We start from the raw sequence: 24314 nt of genomic DNA, 5'->3' as shown, positions 1-24314 counted from the left end.
GTCATTTTGTGCTTAAAATAAGCCTAAAAAAATAAGTTGGGGTAGCCCAACTTAGAGTCTGTTTGGATCGGCTTAAAAAAAGCAGCTTATAGGCTGGAAACAGCTTATAAGCCAAAAAAAAAAAAAAATTGGTGTAGCCCAACTTTTTTTTTTTGGCTTATAAGCTGCCTTAGATAAGTTAAGCCAAACGAGCCCAATTAATTTTTTGGGCTTATTTTAAACACAAAATGGCTTTAAGCTGGCCAGCCAAACACTCCAAAAAGCTGAAAACAGCTTACAAGCAACTTATAAGCCAATCCAAACGGGCTCTTATTCTTTTTGGCTTATAAGCTGTTTTCAGCTTATAAACTGTTTTTTTAAGCTAAGCCAAACGGGTCCATAAAACTGTTCATATTCTATAACTCTTTTGTCTTTTTAATACAAAACTGAGATAACAACAAAGCAAGAGCTTATCAAGCACATTATATGGTTTCAAGAGCTTCCATAAAATTTAACTGGAACATTCAGAAGTTTGTGCTAAGAGAGATGCTAAAGCAAGTTGTAGCATGAAGACTGCCAGGATTTGTTAGTTCTTTTTCTTTGTTCTTATTTATCTTTTATTGTTCCTTCTCTCACATTTTCTTACTTTTTAGTCATCTACGGCTTATACAAATTATACTTTTTATCCATGTTTACGATGTAGTATGTCATTTTCTTTGTTGAAATGAAATGCTTTAAGTAGACTTATCAACAATCATTTAAATTAGAGTAATTCTCCTGTAACACCTTGTACCTCCTAACTAAGTAATGTTCATGCGGGAATTTAGGAAATCAGAAGGAGAGTGTTACGCTTATAACTCGCTTCAGTTCAGCGATTTCAGTTTTACGTTAGGTTTTAAGGACCGTGAATTGTTTACGGCCCGTAAATTGGACTGTAGATGGACCTCAAGAAACCCAGCTCACTGTTACCGATTTACGGTGGATTTTACGATCCGTATAAGTTTTACGAACCGTATGTTGTACCATAGAATGTTTACGGTCCGTATTTTTGGACCTTAAATATGGAGGATAATTACCAAGTTTCTGTAACCGATTTATGATCATCTTTCACGGACCGTAAATCTTTTATAAACCGTAAAAGGTACCGTAAATCAGCCCGACGACTGAACAATATATAAATGCTTTTTCAGTTTTTTCCCCATATTTTTCATTCTCTCCAAGCCTTAGAACGAATGTTTCTTCTCTCCTCATCCTACTACGTCAAGGTGAGTCTATTGCAAGCCTTTAAGTGAACTCTAACATGTATCCATGATTTCTAAATAAGAATTCATTATTCCTAACCTAGGGTTTCAAGAAAATCCATCACAAGGATTCAAGACTAAAGTTTTTGGATTTCTTCTTCAAGCCAGGACCTTTTTACAAGTTTGGATCGAATAAGGTATGTAGGGTTTTTATCTACGTGTGGGAACATCATTGTTCTTCTCACGTCACGTTCTTCCATGATTATACGAAAGTTCACCAAAAACTAGGGTTCTAGACATATTCATGATAACCCTACGTACATGTACCATGATAGTAGCTCGGTTCGTTGGCTACCTAAACTTTCATCTTGTTGGTGAGGGTTCGAATCCTTACGTTGTAATTCCCTCTCCATTTCCCCTCCCCCTATCCCCTATGTAATAAAAAAAAAATGTACCATGATACACTATGCTTGTATTAACAATTCGTTATTGTGTTCTTAATATTCCACTCTTGGTTATTGGAATCTGTCTGTAATCCATGAATACTCTGCTTTGCTTTCCATGGGTTCTAAAATGCAAGATATGAACTATTGTGCTTATTTTCATGAAAATCTACATGCTTTGCATGTTTTCATACAAGTTATACTATATACAATTATATTCATGTTATACTATACTCACGAATCATGTTTACAAGCCATGTTTATGAATCAAGTTTACAAGTTATGCTTACAAGTCACGTTATACAGACCATTGGCTCAGTTGCCACCTATATCCATGTTCATGTTTTTGGGAATAGCATAGGTTTACCGAGAAGGCTCAGATAGCTTGAAACTGCGTATGCCAATGTAGGGAAGAGTCAATCCGCCCAGATTAGGACAACACCTTCAGACAGTTGAATTGGATCCATTTTCATGTCATGCTTATGCTTGTGAGGTGTGGGGTTGCTTTGCTAGTCGGACTGGGTTCCAGACTCCACGTACCCACGTGGGATTCCATGCTGTCGGTTATACTACTGCTAACTCATAATTAAAAATAATAAATTTAATTATAAAAATAGAACTTATATCACATTTTCCTATTGTATAATTAATTTAATTTAGTGGCACGTTAATCGTGTCTTGTTGGTAAGTCTTCATAACTATAAAAGTTTCTTAGTCATAATTGAATAATTTTAAAAGAACAAACTATTTATGAGGAAGGAAGTTTTGAAGGAGAATTAGCAAATACAAAGGGACACAATATTTGATATTCACTAAAAAGGAAAAAATTTGGAGGTTTAAAATAAATAAAGGGTGTGTTTGGTACGGAGAAGAATATTTTTCGGAAAATGTTTTTCAATTTTTCCATGTTGGGTTGGTCAAAATTTTTGGAAAACATTTTTTATAGAAAAATAAGATCCTTAAAAATGAGGAAAATGACTTCCTTAGTGGAAGCAGGAAAATCAAGTTCCGCAAATGACATTCCACATTTATTGTGTCTTTCCTGCCCTCCAATACACCTCATCTTCAGTACCCCCACCCCCGTAGCCCCCATCCCCACAACCCCACCTCCTGCCCCACCTCCCATAGTACGTGTCTAGATTATATACAAGTAATTTTAGGATAATATGTTTTGCTTACTTACCAAACACAAAAAAATAAGTAAGAATACACTTATTTTCTTGAAATATATTTTTAAAATAATATTTTTCTTCATACCAAACACACCCAAAGAGAAGAATATGGGGTAATAAGATCTAATAAATGCTCTTAGTGAAAATGAAACAGTGACTACAAAGTTGCATAAATTTTAGCAAAATGTATAATAATAAATAATGTAAAAGGTATTCCCGCGGTTCTTTTTTACTTGTCTCTTGTTGACTTGGCACATCCCTTCTTATTTATTAGGAGTAAAATATACTAATTATCCTTTATTAGTTATGCTTTCATAATTTAAGTTTGATTACTAATACTCTATGTAGTTACTTAAGATAAGAGTAGTATACGAATAACTAATAAATCTTTCGTGATTTGCTAATATATACAAGTAAGTAATACATTTTAGTGTGAGGTAAAAATGAATGGAAGGAGTAATTTAATAAGGCCAACAAGAGATCAACAAAAAACAAAAAAAAAAAAAAAAAGGATATATGGTCCAATAACAAAGGGCCAAGTGGGCATGACTATGAAAGAGAGAATTAGCGCAATTTGCACGATTGCCCTTGTTCGGGGTGGTCTTTAGATTTTTCCCCTCAAATTGTTGGTCTTTAATTTTTGTCATTTGCCTAAAATATTCCGAGGTTCTGGGTTTGAACTCTGGCTTAGTAAAAGAAAAATCGCAAGGTAGAGTTTCATAGAAAAATTAGGCCTATTCAGGAAAAAGTTAGGTAGAATTCCAGCAAAGTAAGAAAAAAAATATTGTCTTGGAAAATTTCGCAAGGCAAACTTTTGCCTTAAGGTAGAATTCTCTCTTACTAGGCAGACTTTTCGCGAAGCCTTACCTTACGAATTTTTTTTTTAAACTGAACGGGGGTTGAACTCAAAACTCTAAGATATTTCGGTCACTTTTTTAAAAGAAGGACAAAAATTAAAGACCAGCAATTTGACTGTTAAAATTAAAGACCAACGCCTTTGAAGGGTCAATCCGTGCAACAAAAAAATGGGTTTGGAGGGTGTATAAAGGATGAGGCTACTGTGTGGTTTTACATGATGGGCTGGATTTAGTTGATTCAATTACGGCCCATTTGGTTTAGTAACTTGTAACAACTTTTTTTTTTGCGCGGGTTGGCCTTCATTTGGGGTGGTCTTTAATTTTTGGACTACAAATTGGTGGTCTTTCAGTTTTACCCCTCGCCTAACACCCCGAGGTTGTGGGTTCGAACCCCAGCTCAGTAAAAAAAAAAAAAAAATTGCAGGGTAGAATTTTGAAAATCTAGCCAGTGAAATTCTGCCTTCAGGCAAAATTGGCCCAAGCAAAAGTAAAAATATGTAGGGTAAAAAGCAAGCCACGTGGTACAGCATCATAGGACAAACCATAATGTGAGGACGACAAAAAGCCCATATTGGCGCTTATATATATATATACACATACTCAAAATGTTTACTCATGTTATACATTTATCCATGTCAGATATGCTCATGTTCATGTTCAGCTTACAATTTAAGTTTTAGTTCTATTATTTAATGTGTCATGCTTATTTCGTTCAGTTGCTTTACATACCAGTACAATTTGAATGTACTGACATCCCCTTTTATTTGCATGGGGGCCTATATTTCATGATGCAGATTTACAAGATGACGGATCAGCTCGTTAGTACTTTGTTCGTATCAGCTATTGGTGAGCCCCATTCTATTCGTGGTGTTATCTTTATTTATTTCATGTCGGTTATGCAGTTAAGGTATGCCGGGGGCCTTGTCCCGATAAACGGTTTAGCAGTCATACTCATGTCAAAGGTTTCATAGACTAGACTAGTTCAGTTATGTCATGTCAGATGCTCAGAGTCGTATAGTCGGTATTGGCTCAACATTTATTATATATATTCAGACTTATGATTATTTAATCTCATGTTTTACTCCCACCATCCATGGTTATATTATATTCCGCATCAGCTCATGCCCCATGTTGATTTAGCAAGCCACGTGGTTCGCTCTCACATGTAGCAAGGCACCGAGTGTCGTGTTATGCCCAGGCCATGATTCGGAGCGTGACATCTCCTTTAAGTTTTCCAGTGAATCTACAATTTTTATACTTGTGAGACGAAATAACTTTTACGACCACAATAATCAGAATTGTATATTCTGATTACGACAACTATAGTTCTAATCTTTGAAGTAAGTGATGTGACACCTCCTTAGATCAACATCTATTCCAACTACTTTTATCTTTTTTCTAGTATCCAACTACTTTTATCTTTTTTTCTAGTATCTCTTATTTTTTTTCACTCATTTTAAGACGACCTCTAATTATTAAATCTGAATTACGGTTTGCATTATAGCTCCATTATTATTGTCATAAATGAAATAAGGAACAAAGAACTTTGGTAGAGATGGAACTTGTTAAAGCTTTTATGTCCTATGTGACGATACGTTTATAGGTTTTTTAGGTTTGAATATTGTACAATATACATATGATGATATGTTTACTTGGCCAAAAAAATTGTGAAGTTTGAAGACAAGGAAGTGAATATAACCAACAATAAATTGGTCGTTTTGTTTTCTTTACGTTTTTAGTTTCTTTAGTTGTCATTTCATATTTTTTTTATAGAAGAAAAAACACACTTATTCTAAATAACTTTTTTGTTGTCTTTTTTTTTTTTTTCAAAAAGTTCAATAATTAAAAATTCAGTCAATTCAAATATAACCTCTAATTTCAATGAAAGTATTATATAAATAGATTTTATATGCATATACAACAAAAAATCATTTACTATACCACAAATAAATTTACAAAAACATTATTTCCTCAATTTTATGATATCTTTTGTAGCAGCACGAAGCGCGGACAAATTTACTAATTTTTAACGTTAAGAGACCAAAGCCCAACTCTCCAAAAGCCTAGTGCATTGCATGTATCATCTATTGTCATTTCTTGTTTTTTCTTTAAGGACTAGCAGCCAAAGAAACAGCAACAAACTGCACATTGAATTGTTCACCACCAAAGCTCATAAATTACTGGTATCACAATTTCATACATCTACTCTTTATAGTTCATCACTTTACGCGAAAGATTCACTATCCGCTCTGTTCCTTGTTCATTTTTTGTTTTTGCAAGCAGAGTCAACAGAAAAGGGACCACATTGAAGGGACTAGGGAGAGGGGAAAAAAAGAAAAACAACTCCTAGATCACCAATGTTGTTAGAGCAGCTTTTATTTTGCCAAAGCAATAATCTCGCTTATATGTACCATAGCACGCCCACTTTTCCTTGTAGCCACTGCGATCACCAATTACAAAAGATAGAAGCAGTAGAAAATACTTCTGATAGAGAATAAGGTGGATCAAATTGGGATATGATTCTGGTAAAATGTAAATTAATGTCTAAGCACGATTGTACACCCAACTAAATTAAAGCACGACAGGACATTGGCACAATGGACAACAAAAAATTTTTCCTACTGCCGAACAGTTCCATAGTACTTCAGATCTTCTATATTAACCAAATGTTGAAATAAGGAAACTCTTGTAGATGCTCATGAATTTGGCCACAAATGCTGCAAAACAAATCAAAGATGAAGGTACCAAATGAGCTCGAAACATGTAGATATATATTAGACATGAACACCATAACCTGAGGTTAACCAAATCACATCTTTTTAAGTAACAGTCCTAGTCCAAATATCAATAGAACTATTCAACTTTAGCAACAAAATCTGTGATTACTGAGTAGGCTTGCTCTGTAGCTCAATCATTATGACACCGTTACAGCATGAACATCTATGATGCTTCTCCAATTAAGTATATGTGTCTCTGCCAAACAGCAGATTATACAGTCAATACACCTGCAGAGACATGCTAAAGAATGGAGTTAAGCATGGCTCTTAATTGGGTTCCTTATGGGTATAAAGCAAAATCAATTTTTAACCTATATTGAGCCCCTTCCCCTTCAGTGACCAACTTTGAGTTAAATCCAAACTAAAAAATGCTCCATGACCCATTTAATACGCAGAACTTTGAGATAAATTCCTCAAGTTTTTCTGCTCCAAGTTACAAATGCCAGACTAAAGTAGGAAGACTAATTAGGAAAACAAAAATCTAATGTCCTGAATCGCTCAAAAACTTATTTCCTACCTCAAGTAATTGAAGTAATATTCTTCCTTAGCTTCAGTCTTCCTGTTCAAGATGTCCATCGAAACTCTTCCACACTATCATGCACTCCAGTCACACATACACCCACCTAATACATTAAAGAAAGGAACTATGCGTATATGCTAACCCTTTGTTGATGTGCTCGCGATGATGCTTGACCGGGGATTAGTCACACAGTTCACCAAAATATGCTCTCCAATTGTATAAACAAAATTGTCAAGTCGATCCCACAAGCAGATAAAATTTCTTCCCCTACCTTTTTCCCAGCTTCTGGTATTGTCTGTTGGTGATAAATCCCATATCTGTATCTTGTTTTATTGACAAGGGGGCAAGGCAAAACAATATCTTGGGAACATAATATTTGAAAAGGAAGCACAACATGCAGAAAGGCGGTTATTGGCCGGAACATCGAAATACTGAAATGGTGATTCTAACCGTAACAAGTGGTGAATAAATCAAGTACTCAACTTTTTGTCTTTTTCACAGCAAAGGAACAGATTGGTACATAGAAAATCCATGTGCAATGAAAAGACAGCTTAGTTGATTTACTTTACATCCTGAGCAATGGTTACTTGTCCTTGACAGTATTTTTTTTTTTTTTTATCAAGTAAAAAGTTTCATTGATATAAACAAGGACATCTTGGCCGTATACAAGTGGCATACCAAAAAGAGGAAAAGCCTACAACAAATGGTTCTCTACAAAAGACACCCAATCCTCTATACAAACAGGAACTACATGGGTGTACCAAAAGAAAATAAGGAATCGGAGACTACTCCTCAATTGAGCAAAGCTCATCTCCACCCCTTTAAAACCTCTCCTATTTCTCTCTTTCCAAATAACCCACATTAAAGCAAGAGGAGTAACATTCGAAGCCTTGTGTCTTCCTCTCCAAACACCACTCTTCCAGCTGAGCATCAATTCCTTCACGGATCTTGGCATTACCCAAGAGACACCAAACCGACTAAAGATATCCTCCCATAACCTCGTGGCTAATTTGCAATGTAACAGAATATGATCCACGTCCTTACCCGTCTCCTTATAAAAAAAAACACCAGCTTATGCAGATAACCATTCGTTTCCAGAGATTCTCCACCATCAAAATGACTCCTCTAGTAGCTAACCACGTGAAGAAGCACACCTTCCTTGGTGCCTTAGGTGTCCAGACGGAAGCATATGGAAAACTATCCTCTGCTCTAACCAGAAGCTTCTCGTAGAAGGACTTAACTAAGAATACTTTGTTATTCCCCAACTCCCAACTCAAAGCATCGGCTCTGTCGACTGGCTCACATTGCTTATGAAGTATATCTAGCAATCTCTGAAGCTCGGTCACCTCCCAATCCTGAAAATTCCTCCTAAACCTCAAATTCCAAGAAGTCCCGTCCCGTGTGTCCTTGACAGTAGATTATCAGGAAGTTTGCATCTCATAAAAGAAACCTGGAAGTAATTTGAATCCCATAGAAGTGCTTATGGCTCTAAACTCAACTCAGGTTGTCCATTTACGCATCCATTGTCTTAAGTCAATGAAATTCTATTTCAGGGGTCTGGTGTATATCAACCCTTTTCTTAAAATTGATATCTGGTGCCAAACATTCATCTGCGGAATGCACCTAGATCACCTAACATTCAACCCCAAATAGGACACCAGTCTTATTTAGTACGTCCCAGAATATTCCTTGAGACTGCTTTCCTCATGTATATCTTCCACAACGCTTTCCTCAGCAACGTCTGTTTTTTAAAATCTTTCCATAGCATCAACGCTATATATCAACCCCAAAATGATAAATTGGTCACATTCTAGACATTATTTGTACCTAAAAAATGCTATTTACTCTTTGCCTCTGGTAACAGTATTACTCTTCCTTATTAAAAACAGTATTACTTCTTTTTTTAATTTCTTATTTTCAAAAGGCATTACTGCCAGTTATAATGGCTGTAAGTTTGCAGAGGACACTTTCCAAGCTTTTCCAACAAATCTTTTTCGTAGGTTAGTAAAAAAATTCATTCATCAGAACAGCACCAAGGTGGTGTTGGGTGATTACAGCAGGAACATTACAAAAACCTCGGTCCCTCTTTACTCTAGCCTGTGAGGTAACTGGGGAATTCCAATAGACTATCTACATCATACACTTTCTGAGCTTGAGCACTGTTTAACTTGCAAGATAGTTTGATTTAAGTAAAGTTGAAAAGTAGAGAGAAAATGGGAAAAGCAAAAGTTCCTAACAATGTCCCTTTCCCTTATTTGGCAAGCAAAACAGAAAGGGAAAGGTAAAAAAACTAAAACACCACTTCTAGATGTGACAAGCTTCTCTCCGAGTATGAAATCTATATATAAAGAGTTCTACCCACATCAAATAATATAGATAAATATCTTTTTTATTCGGTGGAGTCGGGACTAGTTTGTGCACACCTCGACTAGTTTCACGGGGTATATGCTACCAATCCACCAACACAGGTACCGGGTAACTCTATCCACCAAAGGCTTGGACAGATGGAAGAAATCACATAGTGTTTTTGCTTCCAGTGGATTTGAACCTAAGACCTCATGGTTCTTAACTCGCTTCATTGATTAATAGGTCACACCTTTGGGTGCCCATACCGATACAATATTAGTATCATACCATACAGATACAATATTTTCACCATCACGTTCCTCGACCTACAATTTTTTATATTCCTCATGCACTAAAATCAAGTGATTTTTTTATGATAAACTGAAAATTATCATTCTTCCTTCTTTTTTTTTTTTTTTTTTGGATACCCAGGGTGTTTGAGCCAGCTTGCGCGCACCTCAACTAATTCAACTAATTCCACGCGATACCTGCTACCTTCCACTAGAGTAGGTACCAAGTAACTGTATTTACCAAGACTTGGAAAGATGAGTTTTTTTCTTCCGGTGGAATTTGAACTGAGACCTCATGGTTCTCTATTCACTTCATTGACCACTTAGCCCACACCCTTGGGTGCAGATCCTAATTTAACATTCAGATTTATCATTCTTACCACTAACTTCAAGATTAAAAAAAAACTGACAGATAATTATGTATGGAGAGAGAAGGGTAGGGTATACACCTGTTTCTTATAATAATTTCTCGCCCTATCCATACACATGGCTGGTTCTGGAATTGTAATCCTCACCTTCCCCTTATCCGTGGTTCCAAAATTACCATCTTGATATGAGTACGATACATGCAAATATATTCAGGTTGAATGAGAAGCCATCCCATCTCCAAGCAAGGATAAATCTCATTTTCCTTTCGGTTTCGTACTTCATCAAAGGTTCCCTTCGGTCTCCTTAAACCAGCCAACGCATATGCTAGAAGCTGCTTTGGCATCCCAAGCAAAGGTAACAATAAAATATCCCAACTGCTTCTTTACGTGTGATGTTCGCACAGACCTTAGCTCAGATCAGCTAACTATCCGAATGTAAATATAGAATCCCTTAAATACTAGCATCCTACCAGCATTTGATTCTTTCATCAGTTAGAATTAACCCCTTCAGACGGACTAGTCATGCGCAAGTCCTATCTACAAATCAGTTATGTGGCAGAAGATTTTACAAAGAAATATTCCAAAGCTCTTAAAGGAATAGAACACCACCAGTATTCAAAAATTAAGTTCGCTTAAAAAAATTAATAGAAAAAGCATAGAAGAAATCACAGATGCATGAACAATAGATCCACCATTGTAGCTTATGAGTTACTTACAGCAACTTATATTTCAAACAATGCATGAGAGCATAAACAATTGAGAGATGGAGTAAAGGTAACATATAAATTCATTATCAGAGAAACTGGAGCTCAATCACCACTCCAAAGCAGCCCGTCTAAGCCGTTTTCAGATGATGCTCAAAGTAAATTTTTAATTGGAAGGTTATACAGTACCTTCAAGATGAAATATAGCCTTCTGTCCAAGGCGCATCCTATGCTCCTGAAAGAAATGGAAAGATTTTCTTGAGGAAGTTTTTAACCTTTTTCTTTATAGATCAGCAAATATTAATCCATGCACGAGAAAAATTCCAGAAGAATCTATACAGCAGAAGTGCACATAAACTGATGACTGATTTAACAATGAATATGCAGCATTCCTTTAACCCCCCCACCCCCCACCCCCCACCCCACACACACAAGGAGACACCACTGACATGGTAGTTATTACTCTCCCTGTCCCAATTTATATGATACTCCTTTCTTTTTAGTCAGTCCCAAAAAATGACCCTTAATGAGATGATTTATAGCCATATATGGCTTGTTTTAGACCACAAATTTCGAAAGTCATTCTTTTTCTCTTAAACCCCATGCACAATAAAACACCTTCACATAAATTGGAGGGAGTCTTTTTTAGAGAAACGATTAACCCTCTCCCAAGTTCTAAAATGCTCAGATTACCTGGATATTAAGATGTTTTCTTCTGCATATCATAATAGTGTTGTTGGTCTTTTATTGGTAAAATCTAACTCAAATCAAACCACAAACCCCAATACCTTCATGCATGTATAACCAAATATAGGGGTTCATGCATGGACTTGAATCCTAACTTACAAGTGTGAGAGTACACTTACCAATGCTTGGTTATAGTACTAGATGAATGATTTGATCATCCCACCCAAAACCATAAGGCAACGGTTGGAATGATTTGATCATCCCACCCAAAACCATAAGGCAATGGTTGGAATGATTTGATCATCCCACCCAAAACCATAAGGAATTGGTTGGAGTAGTCAGACCTTTAGAAATTCCTTTGATTCCTTAACCCTCATATATCCAATGTGATACATTATGTAACTCAATAACTTACATAATGAGCAGCCCAGTGGCAAACCTCATGCTTCAACTCTGAATCCAATTTCTTTAATAGTTCGAAAAGCAGCCTCTGCAGTTGAAAGCAGAATCATTCAAACATAAAGTTGTGTAAAACCTTACAGAGTGGAAGGTCAAGCACCGGGAAGAAGATCTTACCTTCAAAATAATTTCAGGTGGAATACAATTAGTTAGTAGCTCATATAACTTTCCTCTAACCTCAAACAACCTGTAAGAAAGAACATTTGCAGTTCAGATAAAGAGGCAAATAAACATTGTATTATTGTGCTGTCATGAGCACAAAAAGGAGACACGTCTTGTTCAGACCACCCATGGGAAGTTACCCACCTCCCTCCTTCCTAACTTTTTATGAAAGATGATGATTTCTTACCATGATTAATAGTCGAATGTCTCAAATGATGTGAAAAACGACGAAAGCTAATAAACGCCTAAGGTTTTCCACTCTTCAACTTACACTGAGGGTAGAATATCGTTCTCATGATTCTAATGCGTGAATATTTGGCTCTTGCTTTCAACTGAAGGTATCTGCTTGGTCTTCATATAAACGAGCATGCAGCTCTGCGTTTGACATTTTCTGGGAAGTAGCTGAGGAAATTTTGTGATGCAACACTATGCATTATTGGTTGCATTTGGAATGAACAAAATAGGAAATGCTTTAAGGGAGTAACAACCATTGTTCATAGACTAATATAGAGCTGCGTAAGTGCCTTAATTTTTTGTTGTATTCAAGGAAATGAAAACTTCTGTAAATCGGTTGTAGCAAAATATTGTTCTTTTTGCTTCTTTTTCTTATTTTCTTTTGTTTGAGTAAGCTAGATTTTTAAAAAGTCCCTTGTCCAACTTTAGAAGTTTGGAAACAAATTCCTTATTGATTGGAGACTGACTTGCTGCAGCTGAATTGTCTGCAATTCACATTACTGATTTATTAATCAAATAGGACATTCAGATCCTCATTTACTTTAACAGAAGAAAGCAGTCAACAAATTCCATGACAAGGATAAATTTCAATATCCCCCTTCTGACTTCTTATAACTTCTTTTCTACTTATACGCAAAGCAGTGTTGTCAAAGGAGTGTCGCCAGGACTTAAGCCCAAGCGCAAATACAGCATGTGCTTTATTGAAGAAAGGCAAAAATGTAGCAAGAAAACATAAATTAGCATGTGTAATGTAAGAAAATAACTATAAGTGTATATGGAATAAAGTAAAAAGAACTACAGTAAATTAAATAAATGAAGTAAAGTCCCTATCAATCAAGTTCGTAAACCTTTTTAAATTAGATGCAAAGATGCGAATTTAACATTCTAAATCATAGAAGTGACTAGTTTTCTACAACTAATTGCTAATTTCTAATTTCTAGTCGCTAACTTATTCATTTATTACATTGCTTGCTTTTTCTATTAGTCACTTCCCTCTTCAAGATAAAGCCTGACGCTAATGGCATGCACGCCTTACCACCTTGGTGCATGCACTAAAGCTGCCTAAACGAGGCAAAGCTTCGTTCTTGCTACGGATTTGATTGGTGAAATTAATCAACTAAAAAAAACGTAAATCCATCAGGCAACTTGCTTTTCAGCAACATGAACAGGAAACAAACTGAAGCGGTGACACATGACCCTTCCCACAAACGTTCTCACCATATTGCATTTTTTTAGGCCATTATAACTCACTAAATGATCCAAGAAGAAGTTATTCAGATTCAGTAGAACACGACTATCGATGCAAGCCCCATCCTAGCCCTCCCTACCAACATTAACCACTCAGCACACCAACATCTTCTACGCGGTTACCTTTGCGATCAACCAAGATTTGTAAACTCATTGTAAAATTTCAGTTGAGATCTCCTTATGCTCAACAACCCATCCTGAGCAAGCCTGTGTACAGCCATCTTTTTTACCCTCGTTAAAATCCTCAATAATCACTATGCTGCTCTGCATGGCCTAAATTGCAGCATAAAGAAAATTCTCAAAGTTACATTTATAACTCAAACTGATGTCTGTTCATGGATGTTCTCGCCGATAGAGCATCTACAAACAACAGAAGAAGAAACCACGGGAGGGGCATATTGTATGATGAGACTCTAAATTAACTTCCCTCCAAATAGTAGCATGAATTACAAAGATCACAGACAAACTTCATAGGGTCAATGGAGAGGCAATTACACAAATATACATATCCTAGATTCAAGTATCTATAACCTCAAGTAGAAGCAAAAGTCACAACCAAGCATAATCATCTAGTGAGGTTCTTCAATTGATTTTGTTAATTTGTTTTAAATTATTTTTATGACTTGTGGTAATTTTCCATGCCCTGCTCTTTTTGGGGTTTCCCCCCTGAAAGCGATATCCATTTATTCCTTGCTATATCTCGGTAGGGGAGGGGCAACTGCGTTGGCTGTTAGCAAGTTGGCTGTTTCTTGGAGAAAGTTTGGGCAGCATGCATTGCTGGTTGCAAGTTAAAATATGACTAACAAATTTTGGCTGTCGCGTTGCTTGACTGATCTTTTTCCATAGCTTACGACTTTCTATTATCTTGGCTAAGGTACTACAAATATTTGATAAGTTAACTTGGTAACGAGCTATTTACTTACATAATTGGAATTCAAATCAACAACAAACAACAACAACATACCCAGTGAATCCCACAACGTGGGATCTGGGGAGGGTAGAGTGTACGCAAACCTTACCCCTACCTTAGGTAGGGAGGCTGTTTCCGGAAGACCCTCGGCTCAAGAAAAAGCATAGGAAAGGTCAGATACGGGCAAACAATTCAAAGCAATTATGAAAATGAAAATAATGAAAGTAAATAAGTCATGATAAAACAACAGATACTCGCAAAAATCAAGAGACAAGAAACTATAGAGCAATACAACTACTCGTAAGAAAGGATAAATGCGACTACCTACTAGCTTTCTACCCTAATATGAGTCCTCCATACCCTCCTATCTAAGGTCATGTCCTCGGTAAGCAGGAAATGCGCCATGTCCTGTCTAATCACCTCTTCCCAATACTTCTTCGGCCTACCTCTACCTCTTCTGAAACCGTCGCTAGCCAGCCTCTTGCACCTCCGCACTAGGGCATTTGCATCTCTCAGCATCACATGCCCAAACCATCTCAGTCTCGCTTCCTGTATCTTGTCTTCCACCGAGGCTACTCCAACCTTGTCTCGAATGACTTCATTCCTAATCCTGTCGCTCCTAGTGTGCCCACACATCCATCGCAGCATTCTCATTTCCGCCACTTTCATCTTCTGAATATGAGATTTCTTGACTGGCCAACACTCCGCCCCATACAACATAGTTGGTCCAACCACCACTTTGTAGAACTTGCCTTTAAGTTTTGGTGGCACCTTCTTGTCACACAACACTCCGGAGGCAAGCCTCTATTCCATCCACCCAACCAATACGGTGTGTGACGTCATCATCAATCTCCCCATCTCCTTGTATAATAGACTTTGCTACTTGAAACTATCTTTCTTCTGTATGACCTGGGTGCCAAGCTTCACTTCCACGTCAACCTCATGCACTATATCACTGAACTTGCACTCTAAGTACTCTGGAATTCAAATCATCATACAAAATTTGTTGTTTGGTACTAAAATTAAAGGTCTATATCACCATTATCATGCGAAGTTTTATAGGTATATCTCTCTCTTTATAACATACTCCTCTCTCAGCACTCAAAAGCTTAGTGTCCTCTCAACTTTACAGTTCCCTTTTCTCAAAGTTGAATCTCCATTTGTCTTGCATCTCGTGTCGACCTCTAGTTCCAGAACTAGACAAGCAAAGCACAGTTTATAGATTCATTCAGCAAGTTAGGGGAACACAAGGGGATGGGACTTTTTGGGATTTGAGATTCAGGAGGAATTTCCAGGATTGGGAGGTGGATGAGTTTCAAAGATTGCTAGACGTACTTCATAAGCAATGCGAGCCAGTTGGTAGACCCGATGCTTTGTGCTGGGAGGTGGGGAGCAACAAATTGTTTTCTGTCAAGTCTTTCTACGAAAAGATGTTGGTTAGGCCGAAAGACAGTTTTCCTTTTGATTCGGTGTGGATTCCTAGGGTGCCGAGGAAGGTGTGGTTCTTCACTTGGTTAGCTGTTAGAGGAGTGATTTTGACGGCAAAGAATCTTAGGAAATGAAAGGTTGTCTGCATCAGTTGGTGTTTTCCTTGTAAGGAAACGGGTGAGGACGTAGATCACATTTTGTTGCATTGCAATCTAGCAACAAGTTTATGGTGGGATATCTTTAGTTGGTTCGACGTTTCATGGGTGATGCCGAGATCCATGAAGAAGTTGATGTTCAGTTGGAAGACTGGAGCTAGGAGAAGAAGGCAAAAGGCTTGGAATGTTACCCCTCTTGTTTTAATGTGGGTCATTTGGGGAGAGAGCTTTTAAAGGGGTGGAGATGAGCTTTGCTCAATTGAGGAGTAGCCTTCGTTCCCTTATTTTCTTTTGGTGCACCCATGTAGTTCCTAGTTGTATAGAGGATTGGGCATCTTTTGGAGAGAACCATATTTTGTAGGTTTCCCCTCTTTTGGGTATATATCTTGTATATGGCCATCTCGGCCTTATTATTATTAATGAAATACTTTACTTGATAAAGTAAAAAATAGATTCATTCACTAAATGTTAATTACCCCTACTCATATTGAATGTCAGTTGTACCTTTTAGGGCTCTGCTCTTTCATTATGTCTGATGCAATTTCTGAAACATATTGCTCCCAGTCCATTGGAGGTATAGCTTGGTTGTTTGTAAAGGGATACCTTGCACAAATAATACACCACGTGCATAAGGAAACTTTTTTGCAAATAATATACGATAAGTTCGAAATTTGAAGCTTAAGCTAGCAAGAAACCAAAATAAATCAGTATCCAGCAGTTAAGGAGCTCAACTGTTGAACACGACAAGTCTCAAATGTCAAAACTGCCCTCCTCAGATTCCTATTTGACTTTTCCGCAATGCGGGCTGCAAATCCTTGCGCCAACTGAAGTCCTTCCTTTTTGGCAATGAATTCCAAAACATTGACAATCTGTCAAACAAAAGAGATTTTCAAGAAACAGTCAGGAACACACAAATAACCAAAGGACAACATGTCAACAATTTTTTGCTACACGACTGACTAGGCCGTATATATATTTTGATTCAGAAAAATTCTAATGGCTTACAAGAATCAAAAACGACCTGATGGTCCCACACCAAAGTCAATGACGCATTGGGACAAGTAGAGACAGAGGTCCTGAAGCCCTGGAGCTTTGGTCTAGTGGTAAGAGTGCAGCACGTGATGTGTGGATTAGACAAGTAACTGGTTTGAACCCTGCCGCGGAAAAAAACTCGTATTTGAGTGGAGAAGGGTAGAGGAGCGGGTCAATTATCCACTGAGCTTCGAACCGTGCCCACTGCCCTTCTGGGAATTCTCAATTATCGAGAAAAAAGTCACAGGAAAACCGACAACATGCTTCTATGGTTCTTCAGTTGAGGTGTTCTAAAGTTAAAATTTGATCTTATACACGTTTCCTGGACACTAGAGCACGCCAGTGGAACAACTCAAATAAGCATATTCGTAATTAATCGAAAAGAAACTAAAATAGGATGAATAAATACTTAAGTAAATGTTCTAATATTTTATCCAAGTACAACAAAAGAAGTCTAATTGTAAGGAAAAATAAACAAACTCGAGTGACTATTCAACAAATAAATACAGTTACATCCTCGTAATGTGAAATGTGTTCAAATGTTCAGTGTTGAAGTGTGTGACCATCTTATTTAAAAGCTTAAGCTGTTAGAAAGAGCACATTTTAGTTTATTTATTATATCTAAAACACGCCTCTCATGTGCAGGTTTGATTTTTTTCATTAGCCAAGCAAGCACATGGATATTCTTTTTAATAAATGGGTGGCGGTAAGACTCGAACCCAGAACCCTGCCTGCGCTGATACCATGTTGAAGTTTGTGTCATCTCATGTAAAAGCTTAAGCAGTTAAAAAGAGCACAATTTCATTTACTTTTTTCCAAAATAATTTTTCACTTTATTTCAAAGTTGGTGTTTGGTTATAAAATTTCCAAATCCTACTTGGAGTTGGACTCCAAATTTGGAAAAGTTCTCCAAACAACCAAACCAGTTTTCCGACTCCATCTTCATAAATTCCAAATGAAGGTGCTCTACTCTCTCCGTTGCAAAAAGTATAACCAAACACAATTCCAACTACATAAATTCCAAATAAAATGAAATATATTTGAAATCTATGATCAAACGCTTACTTAGTTGTTCTAGTTACTCTATTCAATAGATGAGCCTCCATCTTACCCAAAAAAAAAGGCACAAATTGGTTTGTAAGACTAGAGACTGCTCAAACTACGCTTAAGGTTGAACTAACATTCTTTCCTCAAAAAGTGCCTTTTTCTATGGTAAACGCCTAAACGGATAGCCAATGCAGTTGAAATGGCATTTACAATCCACCATGTCAAAACAAATACAACAGTGAACTTTAGCACCCATTTTGGTGAGTCAATGTATGTCATTACAGGAAAAATTCTCACGTGAAATAAACCCTGGAGGAAAGACCAGACAAACACACTAGTCTAATGCAAGCCTGAGCCCAGAAGAAGCAGGCAATTGTTATACACTTCCACTCCTGATCTTATAGTATGAATGCCGGAAAAAAAAAGGAAAGAAGACAATGTTGTAATATTAACCATGGGACAACCAGAAAGATGGTGACTGAAAATATACTAACAGTGGGACAACTGAATTTCACTGACCTCTTCCTCCATTGGTGCATTTATTCGCACATTAAGGCATCGTGAGCGGACTGCTTCAGTAACCTTTGAAGAACTGTTGGAGCACAGAATCAGACGACATGATGCACTGTACTTCTCCATTGTTCTTCGAAGAGAATGTTGTGCTTCCCTTGAGAGCTTGTCAACTTCATTTAGCACTAAAACTAAAATTACCAACAAGATATCAGCTAGGTAGCTTTTACAGCTTCTAAAGAACAGATTACAAATAATAGAAGATATCTACACAATGCTGTTGGCAATAGTTGAAATTCTGTATGTTACCAGTCTCAAAAAAAAAAATAGTTGAAATTCTGAAATAATATCTCAAAGTTGATAAAGCATTTCAGTATCTTTTTTCAATTACCCAGCTTACCAAAACAATCTTTAGAGAAATCGCTATAGAATATCAATCTTCTTGTCCTATTCACCTTTGACATGATATATAATATGAAATGCTTCTTTTTGATAAACAATGCACAACAGATCATATGTATTTCCGTTATCAAAAGACAGATGACAGATTTTGTTGTTTCTCATTTTCTACTATCTAATAAGAGGGAGTTAGCAGGCAGCAGGTCGACATGCCTGCTTAGGATTTGGAGGGCAATTTGGTCATTTCAGTTAAAAAGAAATAACATGGTTGGGTGAAAAAGAATCTTACTGTAGCTGCTGTGTAAAGATTTAATTGGTTTTGACTAAATTGTCCTTTTACTTACCTCATCACTCAACAACTACAACATACCCAGTGTAATCCCACAAAGTTTACTTATCCTATCTCATCACTCATCAGCCATAACTGTCTTTTCCTGCTACGTGGCATGCACCAAATTCACATATGTTTAGTATCTTTAATTTCAGTACATTGTGCACTTCATTTCAAAACGCACGCGCTTTCCTTCTTTCTTTTTTCTTCAATGAGTCAACCTGAATCTCCATGGACTTTGTTGCTAATTTGTGTTTTTCGCTTTTAATAACACTGGATGCTGAAAGTATACCTCAAGACCCCGAAAGCTTTTTGTATGGGAAGTTGATTGAGTTTCGTCAGCGTATTTTGACGTAATGTTCAATATAGTTGTTAAGAGTTTAGATTTTACTATTTCAAAGATGATTACAACAAAAGATCACAGCACACACTATTTGTGTGAAGCTTTTCTTTATCATTAGAATAGTCAACTTTAAATGTCCATAGATAGAGTTCAGGGGAAATAATTCTCTGGAATAAAATTTAAGAAACGAAATAGTGGCCACAAAGGTGGGCAATGGAGAGACTAAAACAGCTAGTGACAATAATGGTCCCTCATTGTTGCATACAGAGGCGAATCTAGGATTTTTAGAATATGGGTTAACCACAAAAAAAAAAAAAAAAAAAAAAAAAAAAGGAAAAAAGTGTATTTAGTGGGAATTGATCCATGGTCCTCTTGGTAAACAACTCAACCTTCAACCAAGTGCACCATTTAGCCTTCTTGTAGTATGTGTTCCAACATGTAATATTATACCAATTTTAGAAAATATATACATAAAATACCTAGTTTTACGGAGAGACCATGTGTTCACGTGCCCAAATTTACTTACTAAATTCGCCCCTGGTTGCATAAACACATATAGTTTCTGAAGCTGGCTACAGTACAACCAAGCATAGTTAAACTGCCATGGTGCAAAAGAAAACGGTGACGCAACCATAATCGGAACTATGAAAACTACTTCTTACATTTTTTATCAGTGCTTGAAACTAAGAAAACTAAGAGAGAGAATCAAGAAATTGAGATTTAGTTCATCAAGTAGCAAGGAAGCACTATCTGACAATATAAAATTGGGCTCCAAGGAACAGTGCATTCAAGAAAGAAGCAATCTGCTCAGATAGAGGCAAAAAGATGCAATTATTTAGCAATAAAACACCCCAAGATCTAAGTGTCACTTAACATAAGAAACGACAATAAAACTTTAAACCATCATAGGCAGAGGTAGAGTATAGCATCTTCTTTCAACATACTCTTAAAATGAATTGAAGTTGGACAATCATTCTATCACCAAATACAACAAAAGTCCAAAGTTAGCATTAACATCACCCCATCTGGTGGTCGACAATAGAGGGTTTTCAATGCTGTATAAGAAAGCTTGAGTTCGGTAAAGAGATTATATCCAGTTAGTTTATCTTCCCAATGAGAAATTTGGGCTTCAGAGGAATTGGCTTTATTACTAATCAAGAAATTCTTCTATAATTTTTTTCCTCACTAGACCGGATAAGAAAATTTACATATGTAAAACCTTTTCCTGTTACTCTTCCCTTTCTTGTGTTGGCTTTCGTCTAAAGCTGCAGCAGACATTATGCTGCCTGCCATTTTTCTTTGCATCCTTGACATGGAAAAACTTTTTGACCCTACTCCATATAAAACCATGTGAACACAAATGTAAACAAAACGAGAAGGTGTTCAAACTTCTCCATGAATTAAAGCCTAGTAAAAGTTGCATCCATCTTTTAATCAGTCAAAGTTGTCTGATTTTGTTTAATAAGTAGAAACTAGACAAAGTTGTTGAGTCACCTTTAAACCCCTTTTTCCCTTTCGTGTCAATTGGTCTATTCTTTGCCATTTCTTTGATTATCTCTTGAACAACGTATCTGTCCTGAAATCCGGCATCACTTGGATTTAATTCCACGTGGTGAGTGCTTGACAATGTTGTGAGCTCCACATCAATTGTCCGCGTACCAGCCTGAGGAGAAAAGCCATAAAGAGTGATCAAGTACACAACAGTTACTAAAAAAAAAAGTTACTTCACAAGTCGGATTGGGAGGACAATGGGTATTACTTCACAAGTCGGATTGGGAGGACAATGGGTTTAATATTTCTTCTTTAGTTTGTGTTATGGTTATGCTATCATTTCTGCAGTGGTTATAATGCATCAAATTGTACTTCCTGGAAGTTATTTTGTGAATTGTAAGCATCTTCCGTTGTTTTTATGTATCTTTACTTTTAAGAACGCAATAAGATTTTCCAGGCAATTGAAGTACCAATATTCTTTTTTTAATAATATTGTGCTGTCAACACACCCTTGCCCGGGGGAAAACGAATCAACTGATCTTTATATTTAGGTACTCCTACACAACTAACAAGAATGCAGCTATAAAGAAAATTCAAAGCTTACATCAACTTTCCAAATCTTGTTCTCAACCTTAACCTGCATAAGTTATCAAACCAAAAAAAGAAGAAAGGATTACTTTACAGAATGGACTAGGTATGGAATTTCATATTTTTAGAGAAGAAAAGAAAGAAAGAAAGAAAGGGATACCTTATCAGCACTGGGACCAAAAATCTGCCTAAGAAGTGCCATAATCAGAGTTTTCTTTCCTGAGCCGGAAGGGCCGTAAAAGAGCAGATGAGGACAATCTCCTTCTGCCACCTAATATGTAGTAATCAGAAATGGATGAGGGTACTGAGCGAGCATGAATAAAGGAGCGAGCGAGAGATAGTATACCAGTTTTTGAAGATTTTGAGCAACATCGTGGTGTACAGTAACTTTGTCTAGCGTTTTAGGACGGTACTTGTCAACCCACAACATCTCCAAACAGCGTCCTGAAAGCAGATAATAAATCTTTATTCTTGTGCAACATGGAAAGGTTTCATTTTACAATCAACAAAAAAACAGGAGAAATGTTGTAAATACTCAGTTTCTGGGGCCTAAGGCCAAAAGAAAAGAAACATCATGTTGTGATTCTGAAACAAAAAAGGGAAGAAATTTGACCTACCAATTTTCCTTCAGTGAATTAGTAAGAGGCAATTGCAGCAGAATGAGTATCATTTCCGCGCCAAATACTGCAGTAACTTGGGTGTTTTGGGCTACTAGGGTTGGGCCTTTTCAATAAGCCCACCCACCTATTAAGCATGCACATTATTATGGCTCAAGTGCGCGCGCACAGCCATTTTTCAAGTTTTTGCACCGATTTCCTTCAAATGCACTAGTCTGTAATTTTTTGCCAAATCGCTTAAGTTTTGCGAACATTTTTATCTTTCAAATTAAGTTTTTGTATCGCTCGACATAAGTTCGGTAGGAATTAAAATTATGTGGCATAAATTGTGTGTACTTTCATATTGCTTAAGTGTTGAAAGTTTTGGCGTGTCCGGCATAACATGTAAAAGTATCCAAACTCTAACACAATGTGCTTGAGTTTTAAATCTTTCAACTCCATCACACCATGATAGATTTTTTTTCGTGTTTTAGCCAGAAGTATTTTTTGTTCTAATTTTATGTCGCATAAAGATTGATGACTATTAACATTTCACCAACGACTAAAATTTGATGACTAATCCAATAATGGACATTCCACCTATTTGTAAAGAATATGTCAAATAGATATGCTTTTCAAAAATTAGCAAAGAATTCAGTAACATCAACACAACGTGCTGGAATTTCACTTTTGCTTTTGTGATTCTCAGAACTAGATGTTGTTGCAGTCTTATATGATTAAATTTACTAATCTTTTGCAATCGAAATAACAATCCAAATTATCTTAGTTTTTAATGTTCTCGTCTTTCTAATTAATACATCTGCGAAATATATGTGAAGAAAACGCAAAAGAAATGGTAATTACATATATCCAAGATATCAAAATTCTAAACAACCAAAAAGACTTTACGAGCCCGTTTGGATTAGCTGGAAAAAAAGTGACTTTTAAGCATAAGTGTTTAAAGTACTTTTTAAGTGTTGAAAGTTATTTTATAAATAAGTAGTTAGGGAAAATGCAGAAAAACACCCTCAAACTTGTCTCGAAATATCAGTTAAACACTTATACTTTGCGGGGGTCCTATGACCCCCTAGAATATTTTAAACTGGAATATCTACACCCTTAAAATGACATACCCAGATCTTCATAGTGCAGTGTGTTTCTGATGTGCCGTGAAATTACGGGATATTCGATGCTAATTTCTTATGTTTTTGTAACTCTTCAAGCACTTTTGGTGTTCCTTTTCGTGTGTTTTTGTCATTTTGTAGGAAAAGATATTCAGAAAGCATAACGGAGCAAAATAGGCCAAGGACACACTTTGCACAACATGCGAGCCGCATGTCATGTCTGCGGATCCACAATTCCACCGCATAGCATGACAGGCCATTGAAGAATAGAGAATGAAAGGTTGCGCAATTTGCGAGATCAACATGCGACTCGCGTGTTGAACTGGACAGTTTTGCAAAAACGGGACAGATTTGCAAAACTGAAACTTTGGGGTTCACTCTGTCATATTTTGACTTGGGAAAGTTGAGGAGCTACAGAAGAGAGACTTGGAGCATATCATTTTCATCTTTGGCCATTTTCATCAAGCTTGGAGAGCTAGGTTTTTACATTCACACTTGGAGATTGAAGATTTGAAGATCTTGATAAGAAATTTCTTAATCCTTTACTCATTTTTTCTTTTCCTTGCTATGTATTGATTATCTAAGTGTGTAGCTTTCTATTCCATTACTTGAATCTTGTTTATGAAAATATTCTTGATTAAAGTTTGGTTTGAAACTCTTGTTTTGCTTATGTATTGAAAGATTTTATTCCTAACGAAGTGGGTTATTGTTTCTTTAATTAATCTCATTCTTGAATGTTTCCAAAGGGATTAGCTAACCCTAGGACTCACCCATTTAATTTGATTTGAGCTCGAGAGAGGAAAGTCAATTTGGGAAAGATTAGTTAACAAGGATTTGAGGCATAACTCTCATCTAATGACTTGAGCTCGAGAG

General features: G+C 36.6%; 1 protein-coding gene across 4 annotated transcripts; it reads right to left on the bottom strand.

Moving 5' to 3' along the window:
* Nucleotides 1–6157: 6157 nt before the first annotated feature.
* On the bottom strand, nt 6158–22390 carry LOC132607618 (replication factor C subunit 3). Of its 4 annotated transcripts, none has more exons than XM_060321707.1 (12): nt 22339–22390; nt 22068–22165; nt 21882–21992; nt 21738–21770; nt 21137–21305; nt 18579–18760; nt 16713–16849; nt 16485–16583; nt 11961–12030; nt 11800–11874; nt 10887–10932; nt 6158–6409 (listed from the first exon to the last, which is right to left on the bottom strand). In XM_060321707.1, exons 2-12 carry the CDS (start codon nt 22149–22151, stop codon nt 6351–6353), a joined length of 1065 nt encoding a protein of 354 aa, XP_060177690.1. In that variant the 5' UTR covers nt 22152–22165; nt 22339–22390; the 3' UTR covers nt 6158–6350. The 4 variants fall into 4 exon arrangements, with proteins under 4 accessions (XP_060177690.1, XP_060177691.1, XP_060177689.1 ...); XM_060321708.1 differs by lacking the exon at nt 22339–22390 and adding an exon at nt 22257–22316; XM_060321706.1 differs by lacking the exon at nt 22339–22390 and having other exon boundaries at nt 22068–22248.
* Between the last annotated feature and the right edge of the window lie 1924 nt (nt 22391–24314).

This window comes from Lycium barbarum, chromosome 8 (genome assembly GCF_019175385.1).
Source record: "Lycium barbarum isolate Lr01 chromosome 8, ASM1917538v2, whole genome shotgun sequence".
Taxonomy (NCBI): domain Eukaryota; kingdom Viridiplantae; phylum Streptophyta; class Magnoliopsida; order Solanales; family Solanaceae; genus Lycium; species Lycium barbarum.
The sequence above is the reverse complement of the archived record's forward strand: the minus strand, read 5'-3'. Positions and strand labels throughout refer to the sequence as shown.